We start from the raw sequence: 10,465 nt of genomic DNA on the forward strand, positions 1-10,465 counted from the left end.
AGGCAAGCAGTGACAAATTGCGTCTGAAAGAATCCATAGCCAAGCAAGAACATATTTCATGTGTGTACGGGTTGGATCTGACAATAATCCTTTCCTGCCTGATGTGACTACAGCCCCTTCAGTAAATAGTTTTAAAAAGAGGTGAACAGCCACGAATTCATTCATGCATTCAGTGGCTCTACCTAATGCATGTGTTTTAGTTTAGAAATAACCAAAATAAATGATTTCATAAGCCTTTGAAAGTTGTACTGGACTCATTAATTTTGCTGGACACACTCCTAACGGAAGTCACTTGGTCAAGTATCTTGACCAGAGCACTTCTGCGTATACTGTGATACCTACCTTTTACGACCTTAATTATACGGCACCAAAGACTTAAAGCAGTACATTAACATCAAGAGGAAAGTACAAGGAAGTCAACTAGTCTTTATTAGCTCTTCTGAAAAATGTCGGATATTAAAAAGTATTTACTTTTTGGCTGGAGGTGTTTTAAATAATGCGTTACAGTACTGTACTGCAGCATTTGAGGAAATCTACTTGTTTTCATTCTTTTCATTTTCTTAAAAGACCTGACTTAGTCTACGTTATTCACTTAGCTAAAATAGGACTCACTAACCTATCTTGCCAAAACTCATTGTCCGATGCTGAATACGAGCGTGTATCTACGAAAACTTTGGAGTTACTAGCAGACTCTTTTGAACAACTTCCAGAACGCTTTGCGTTAAACAAAGAATATGATGTCGAACACGCCTATGGTGTCTTGAAGGTCACTTTTGGTCCTCAAGTTGGGACTTATATTATTAATCGTCAGGCCCCAAACAAGCAGTTATGGCTTTCTTCTCCTCAAAGTGGCCCTAAACGTTACGATTATATCCCATCGATGGGTTTGTGGATCTATAAACATGATGGCAAATCTCTTCACTCTCTTCTCAGCGAAGAGGTCTCCGCCATCGTAGGTGGCTCTGTAGAGTTTCAAAACTGAAGCCTGCTTTTCGGCTGGTCATATATTATTCTGATATATATTTACACGCTTAGAAAATACTTTCACTGGACCTATCAAACTCAGTAAATCAATGTTTGTGTGAGTTCAGTCATGTTTTGTTGCGGCACTGCTTTTGGCAATCGAAACTATATCCGAGTAATAATACACTAAATACGATAGATACGTCATGTTGTACATATAAATTACAATCTTCATTTCTTCCAAAATGATCCAATTTTGAAACTTGTACTTTTTTTTTGCCTGTATTTTCGAAATTCATATGATCTGTCAGCGACTCAATCATAAAAGTATGTGAATGGAAGTTTTTGTTTTTGATAGCTTTTAACACTAGGTTAATTAAGATGTACTTCGTATCCTTTGCGTAGAGCTTTGTGGGAAGCGATAGTCAAATTGTTAGGTCATCAGTTTTCAGTTGCTCGACTACCACATATCAGTCCCTCTAATTAATCTTCATTGTACCGTATCAGATGCATCAGTACTTAATCAACTTGGTAACGCTAAGACTGTCAATGGATACATCAACGAACACCAAGTTTTCGTCCGCGTTCTGTGGTTTCCACAGGGCCTTTTCTAATCTAAAGATTGGGTAAATAAGAATTACTAGGTAACATTTCTTAGGCGTCAATACCCTGTGAGTATACGTTTTTTTATGTATCAATATACCTCTTAGTATTTTAGACAGTTGTCCATTGTTTAAAAAAACACACCCACTTCTTTAGTATAGATCTCAGTGTTTGCCGAATTAGTTTATTATCTGTTAATTAGCTAATAGTAATTCATTTTTAATTTCATTTCGTGAATGTTGTTTGTACCTGTTTTAGGACTAATTAACAGTTTTTAATGAAGTTTGACAGAAGGCTGCATTTTGTCACCGTCTTTTGTCGAGCAGGATTACATCATCTGCGTGCTCCTAATTCGACTAAGTGGATATCGGTTTATGCCACATAATAATTTTTACCCTGTTGATAATATTCAGCTTAAACTTGATAGCACTTTGATAACTCAGTACGATGGAACTGATAATTATTTTGTCCGGTATTTGAAACGCATATACACTTTATCCAGTGATAAGCCGTCAACTAGGAGTTTGTTTCTTGATCTCTTGCAATGGTCATTATGTTACTGTGATAGTTATTTCTGTAGGATGGTGTGTAGATTGTGAGCGGAAAATCTTATTTGGTTAGTTTTTTCCCTTCAGTGCTAAAATGTAATTTTAGCAATTTGTTGGTACTTTCGTTACGTCTGTTTCATAACGCAACCTACAAAACAACGACTTTCAGTACAATACAGCATAAGAGACATCCACTAAGTATTTAAACTTGACCTAACTACCTCGATAACCTGCTCAAGTACTAGTATTTTAATTTGTCTAAAAATGCAACTGTTTATATCCCTTCCTACTTTTCCATTCAAGTCATTGGTAAATGTAATCACAACAGTAAGCTCAATCTCCATAAGATAAACCAAATGTATAGTTTGTAAAATAGCTTCTGGGTACTGAGCAATATATTTTTTACAGCTGGAGGCGTCAACAACGGTCGTTGGTTTTTAAAGACTTAATTAAATAACCCCCATTTTATCAGGTATTGGCATGCTTAGTATTGGAAGTTTCTCCAAAAAACAAACACGCTAACCACTTTAAAACATCATAGTGTCATTGATGACAATATAGAGGAAAGCAGCAGTAGTGAATAACTATCGAGCACTACTGCTCGTATTGATGAAATTAAACCTAGTTTTGCCAGTTAATTTGTCATTTACTGTGATTCGTTCTTCTAATTGTCATTCAGAACAAACTCAATTGGTGGGAAACTTATATCTCAGTAGTTTTTACATATATTAATATACGGGCCATATTTACAGGTCTATGCAACAACAACTTCACTCAAAGGTGGACACTCGGTTTACCATGTTTCTATAGGTATTCCAGCTAGATAACTTTCCAGAATCATTCCAACATTTGTGAAGGGAACTGTGTATAAGTTGTCTGCGCTTAAGCTCTCTGGTTGATAACAGACATTGGATGTACCTCATCTAATTCGCTTGTAATACTAGGTTCATCTAATATTTCCTATCTGTTTAGTTACTGATAAAACTCGTTCCTGCCTGCTTTTCGAGTACGATCAGTTAAAGTGTCGACAGAGATGATTCTACTTACGTCAGTATAGTTGAATAACCTCGCATCCACTTTCCGATAGAGACTGAAAGTATACGAACTTATGATTGTTTCGAGAGCAAGAGTAAAATCTCCATAAATACATACTCAAAGGAACAGGATGGTTGGTTTAATGAATGCTAGCTTCAACTCCACATCAGTAGTTAGTTGACTTCTTAGTAATCCTTTAAAAGTTAACGAAACGGCTTTCTTGATGTACTTACTTACTTACGCCTGTTACTCCTCGTGAAGGAGCATAGGCCGCTCCCCAGCATTCTCCATCCAGGCCTGTCCCAAGCAATCCTTTCCAGCTCTTTCCAGTTGTTATTTATCCTTTTCATATCTGATTCTATTTCCCGACGTAATGTGTTCTTTGACCTTCCTCTTTTCCGATTCCCTTCAGGATCCCAAGTTAGAGCTTTCCTCGTGATGCAGTTTGGTGATTCGTGTAGTGTATGTCCTATCCATTTCCATCGTCTTTTCCTAATTTCCTCTTCAGTTGGGAGCTGGTTTGTTCTCTCCCAGAGAAGGCTGTTGCTGATGGTATCCGGCCAATGGATGTTAAGTATCTTGCTTAGACAACCATTTATAAATACTTGTACCTTCTTGATGATGGTTGTATTAGTTCTCGAAGTTTCAGCTCCGTACAGTAGAACTGTCTTAACATTCGTATTGAATATTCTGACTTTGATATTAGTTGAAAGTTGTTTTGAGTTCTATATGTTCTTCAATTGTAGGAATGCTGCCCTTGCTCTGCCAATCCTCACCTTTACGTCTGCTTTTGATCCTCCTCGTTTATCGATGATGCTTCCCAGGTGTGTGAAGGATCCTAGATCTTCCAGAGTTTCGCCATCAAGAGTGATTGGATTGCTGTTCTCCGTGTTGTATTTGAGGACCTTGGTTTTCCCCTTGTGTATGTTGAGGCCTAGTGATGCAGAAACTGCTGCTACATTGGCTGTCTTTATCTGCATTTGTTCGTGTGTATGCGATAGGAGGGCTAGGTCATCTGCAAAGTCCAAGTCGTCTAATTGGTTTTTCTTGATGTAGCTGTTTAATTATTACAAAATCTCTCTTTAACTTTCAGGGTTACCGTCGATTCGTTCCTGAAACTCTAAGTTTATAATCATTAACACAGTGAATTTTATTGGATTTTCGAATATTCGTTGTGTTGCTTGTGATATATCAGCACTTTTGACGAACTGTCAAGAGCGATAAAAGTTACTCCAAGAAATATATCAGACCATCAGTCTTGAGGTTACTCCAATTATGTCAGGAAATATTTTCGGAATTATTCTAAATCAGGAAAAATTCCCAGGTAATTGAACTGTCAATGTGAACACTGCCGAGATATTTACATAAAAACGGTAACCTGGAAGCCATCGTGTAATGGTGAAACTCTGACTTGTTCAGAGATGTTTATTAACTGTTGGCTTTCTTTTTACTTTAATCATAGAAACAGTTTGAGGAGTTTGACAAAAGCACTAGAATTGCCAAAGACGGTTTTTTGCTTAAACTTTTAACGCTTATCAGTTATCACAGTTTTAGTTTCAAAAATTGGAAATACTGTACTTTCTTAATGTCTTCTTAACTTGGGAGTATTCTGCGTATGCATAATATTAACCGGGAAACTGGCTTAAGTTAATATTAGCTAATAAAACCTGTAAAAGTTCATAGTAGCGAATAGTGTGTATGATGTAAAACATCTTGGCTTCTAATATAACCTAACTTGATGATTGCAGTTTATTTTGTCGAATGCAGTTAGCCGCTTCCAAGAGATTACTTAACTATATCACTTTAATATTGTTTATATTTAGATGTGTTTTCGCTGCATAGGCCGAATGAATGCTTAAGGTGTCGTCTTTAGCTCTGCAGGAGTTCACTATCCTGTCACTCAGTAGATAACTGATATCTGTTCGCTTTTGAATTTGTGCTTTAATTTACATCAATGAACATGTTTTCCCAGTGATAAGTGAGTAAATACTAAACTTTTACAGGAATTGTAGGTTAATGAAAACAAACCATATTTTGTTTGATACATACTATGTCAAATAAAACTCGAAAGAATAAAAATGGTTGGATGCAACTCTAATGAAGTTTGTTACTTACCTCAACTAATATAGGCGACTATCACTAAAGATAATTTCCCTTATACGTTTCTTTTGTTCCCAATAACGATTTGATAGGTGACTCCAAATGTTGAATAAGAAATAAGTTAACGTAGCTTTCATCCAATCATATCCGACAGATTCACGGATAAAAACAAATACAGATGAGCCTATCTTTAAAACTAAATAGTTACTTTTCAAGTTACTTCATTTCTTTCATAAAAGGGCTTTTACTCTGCTGGACCGTTTATTGTACTGAATACTCTTATAATATCAGAAGAACCAAGCTTTCAACCGCCTGATCTATAAATCCTTTTGAAGTGCTTTAAGTTTAACGATATGTGATATAAAATTTTTTTGATAAGATCCTGGTTAAGATAATAGATTCTAGACAAAAGTAGTGTAACAGTCTAAAACTTCTACTCATGTATGTAATAAGTATCTTTCTGTGAGCTCATTGTTGAAATCGTCATGGAAAAAGCGTTGCTTCTCCACTTATTTTTTGTAAAATATCCTTTCTATAATCATATCCCTGATTACATGTAATAATAACAATGACGAATAGTCTTACGTAGGTTTTACGGGTGTAAAACGGATATCTATAGATTCAAAGTAATTATTGTTTGACTATTATACAACGGTGTGATGCTTATAATGTAGTTCATAATCTCCCCAGAAGTCATTTCTATTATTTGTCCATCGATCTTCAAGGACAGTACAGAACTAGGACCTATTATCCTTATGAGAACACTCAATTAAATGTCATATGTAACGATTGCAATGATAACGGTGATCATTAGTAAACACAAGGTTGATGATTAATAGATTAAATAAAGTAGCTAATATTTGAGTTACAGTTCTTGCGAACTTATAAAATCCACATTCTTTATTCATAAGTATATGATTTAGGATTTAGAAGTGATTAATTGCTAGAAACTATTAAGGAATAATTATTCGCAAATCTGACTAGCATTAGTGTTATCCTCTACCTGGATAAGCAATTCTGCGGATTAATAATTAAATCAATTATTAAGAATTTAATTATTTGAATAAGCATCAATTACCCTGGGAAAATTGAAAAACAAATAAACAGTAATTCATGAAATCACTTATATTTAGTTTAATTATCATGGTTTGAAACAAATCGGCGTAATATAATGGTAAAATAATTTATAAGATTCCCTGATAGTGTGGTGTTACACTGAAACAACATCAATTGACTCAGAGCTGGAAATACGTTATTAAGTCGTTTTAACAGTGGTGATCATCCTCAATATTTCTTTCGTTATCTTTAGGGACTCTTTCAGCTTTCACAATGTTTATTCATTGCTGCTCATTAAGAACAATGTATCAACTTGAAAATAACAACCATGCATTTATCAGTAATTAGATAGAGAAGTCTTTTTTCAAACAAAAACAAAACAAACAAACATGAAATCTCATTTTCTCACTGAAAGCGCATCACAGTGGAGGCGTCAGTAACGAAAGAAAGTAATCAATATAAGAAGACTTATAACAGTATATATTTGTTTTCTTCAATTATATATATATATATATATATATATATATATATATATATATATATATATTCAGTTCATACATCAAAATTTGTAAACCTAATGTATACAATCATTAATTGAAATTTTAGAAAAAATAATATCATGATTTTAAACTAAATTTGAATGAGAAAATTATCATCATAAAAGTCAGATTCAATCAAATGAAGACAATAGAATCAATAGTAATAATAATAATTGACTGGAATTGTAGTTAGGGTATTTTTTTATTATTAGGAGAAATGATGTATATTTTTAAACAACATAGTTCAGATAATAATAAACAGAATGAATAGGACAATAGAATAGGTAAAAGAAATTATCATTCCTGTTCACATTTTATTATATGTTGTAATAAATTTAATAAGATAAGAGCAAGAACAAATGAAAGAATTAAAAATGAAACTGGATAGAATGAATGACAAGATGAAATATGTATGTATTTTTGAATATGTCCATACATACACATATAAAGTCTGTAAGTACAGTATTGTATTGTTTGGTAATATTATATTATTCAACTAATTAAGTATCTGAACTACAAGAGGAAAATTGTTCTGTCATTAAGTGGAATCTTATTTAAAAATTGGAAATCTAATTAAGAGTTTAGAAAAACAATAATTGCAGGAAAGTCAGAATATTTGGTTACAATGACATTGAGTTTTGAGTTATCTTCATTTAACCGTAAAAATAGTGAGATTCCTAATCGTTTTTCAACCCTCTGAACCTATCATATATATATCATGCAGTTTAAATAACTTATCCAAGTTTTTATGGTTAAAAATGTAGACAATCATATAGGTTATTTTATTAAGTGTACTTCAAGATAGACAAATTGTGAATATGATGAATTGCTAATAGTTTGAAGGAATTCTATAACTCTATTTCTAAGTTAACATTGTTGTTTTATACTAAATTCAAAACTAATAATACTATCACTAAAACAGTAAACAGTAGATATTAAATGGTTACTGTGCTTTAAATATGAAGAATTTAGAGGAATATGAGAAAAGGTGATATAGTCCATCTGTTATAGTTGTTTGTGTTTTGAAAAAAAAATCAATATATGTATATATAACCTCACACAGCCTTATTCAGTCTTATTTATAGAATAATACCTGTCGAGGGAAAAGGAATGCTCATAATTTGAATGAGTAAAAATATATCAGAGAATATTCACTTTTGTAATCAACAATTATTTTTAAATTAAACTGTTCTATAATTCTTGAATAGTAAGATAATGTATATTGTTTATTATACTGATTGTTTCATCTCAATATTTCACATAAATTCTCACATATACATACATTAAGATTGTAATGTTGTATGCAAATGAAATATGCTTAAGTAATTTAGACCATATCACAATCTTTTATACATATAATTGTAAATATTAGTAGATAGGAATAGTAATTGTGTAAAAAATAGTAAATAATGGCAAATGGTTTTAGTAGACATGTGATGATGATTTTAATAATAATAATAATAATAATAAAACATGAGTAAAATCCACCCAAGGTAAAATTTAATTCATAATGTTAATTAAGCAGTGAAAACACTTCTTAATTACTGATTTAATTGAATACCTTTTTCATCTGAAAAATATATAAATGTATGTTGTTAAAGAAAGAGTTAGAATGATGACAGTAGATCTATTTTCTTTTAGTTGGTTGTATAAAATACTTTTCTAGAAGTTCTGAGAAGAAATTCTGTAAAACTATTTTTCTTGATTGACTGTACTAGAGTTATTATTATTATTATTATCGTCATCACCAATATTATTATCATCATCATTATCGTCTTTCAAATAAATTACTGATTTCGTAAGTATTTCTTCATTATTCTTTGAAACATTTGTTGATGAACGATTTATTGTTTGATATGAATGTGAAATATATGATTGATTGACATATCGTTTCGATTGATTACTCCATTCCATCATATCACATAGTTTACTTGAATAACCACCACGAAATGCTCTGATTGCACGAAGCTGTCACATTCCATCCAATAAATACACACACATTCCCACAATGACGTTATATATGTTGTTTTTCCAACGTTTCCAAAGAATTAAAAGAATAATAAATACAATTAATGATAATTCAAATAATTATTCTTTCTTACTGATTGCATGCTTTGAATACATTATATGAGTAAAGCAATAAATAAATAAAAAATATATGTGTATATAGGAATATAGAATGAGTCTAAACATTTATATATATATGTATATATATATGCATACATATACTTGGGCATCTTTACAGTATTCTGTTAAATTTAATATCATGCAAAATATTCTATACGAAATCTTTTATTTATGAATGTCAATATTCTTTCCCAATCTTATCTTAAGCAAAAAATAAAAACCTAATTGTTTTCATTCTATCATATCAACAATAAAAATAAGTGAATTATTCAAAGGTCGAAAAAAAGATTAACTATTTTGACATTTTCTGAAACAAGGTGCTCATCAATGAATGGACCAATCAATATTGTTATTATTATACATGCTAGGAGAATGTGTTGACGTGCAAAATGTGATTTAACAGTGATAGGGTAAAATGAAAAAAGAAAAAAAACACAACACTAACCAAATAATAGGAAGAAAAACTAGTCATAAACTATTCATATAGAAACTATAATATCATGCTTGTGTTTCATACTAAGAAATGGCATCTCTAGTTTCAATGGTTCAAATGACGGCTTAAAAATAAGTAAATAATGTAAATGATTATGAGGCAAGTTAAAAATTAGATATAATTTTTTGTTGGGACAGTTAATTTATTTTCACTATTGAATTACAATGGAAATAAAATAATAAACCAGACAAATCCATACATATATAAATAGGGAGAGAGAGAGAGCAGTTTACATACAAAGGATCTTCTCTTGTGACAAGACATACTATAGTACGGAAAATAATAAATATTAAGTAATTATCATATCACGTAAACCTAATAACAACAGTAACGGTCATTGTTGTTAGTGTATAGAAATGAAAACTTCCCTTTTAAGTAAATTATAAATAGTAGAAAGGCTTTACAATGAATTTATATTTTAAGCGTAGTCAGTACAGAACAATGTTATGTAAACAAAAAATCAAACTAAAACAATGACTTGAAATTGTGTTGGTAACCAAACGATATTTAAAATTGTAGAATTTCAATTAATTGTTAATAACTGTTGACAAGTTGATTTCACTATTAAAACAATAATTAACTAAATAACTAGCTATTAATACTCTTTATACTACTTAATAAAATTAAAAATATCAAAGAAGATTGGGAAAAGCTATTTTATAAATCGTTAAAATAAATTATCTTTAATAATGGATGACATTCAACTTAAAATTTTCTATTTTTATTCAATGTTTTTATATTTATTTTTATTTATTGCTTCTTATAATCCATATATATATATATGGGATAGTGGAGATCTATAGTTCAGGTGGTTGATTTAGGTAGAGTTTTGTTCACTGATCTGGACAGTCTAATTATGAAGCGTTCACTGTTCTTCTGAATAACATTATTAGCACAAACTTCAGGTATATATATATATATATATATATATATATATATATATATATATAAAGGGCAGTTTACATACAAAAGCTATTCTATTGTGTACAAGACATACTGTA

At 31.3% G+C, this 10,465-nt stretch overlaps 1 protein-coding gene across 1 annotated transcript in view; it reads right to left on the reverse strand.

Annotated features, from left to right (window-relative positions):
* Nucleotides 1–6,856: 6,856 nt before the first annotated feature.
* The window catches only part of ATP2B1_1 (ATPase, Ca transporting, plasma membrane), a 143,666-nt gene continuing 140,057 nt past the window's right edge, over nucleotides 6,857–10,465 (reverse strand). The window contains exon 16 of the mRNA XM_051216156.1: nucleotides 6,857–8,812. Coding sequence (XP_051066721.1) covers nucleotides 8,537–8,812 — 276 coding nt within the window. The 3' untranslated portion in view covers nucleotides 6,857–8,536. The remainder of the gene's footprint in view (nucleotides 8,813–10,465) is intronic.

This window comes from Schistosoma haematobium, chromosome 4, assembly GCF_000699445.3.
Source record: "Schistosoma haematobium chromosome 4, whole genome shotgun sequence".
NCBI classification, from domain to species: domain Eukaryota; kingdom Metazoa; phylum Platyhelminthes; class Trematoda; order Strigeidida; family Schistosomatidae; genus Schistosoma; species Schistosoma haematobium.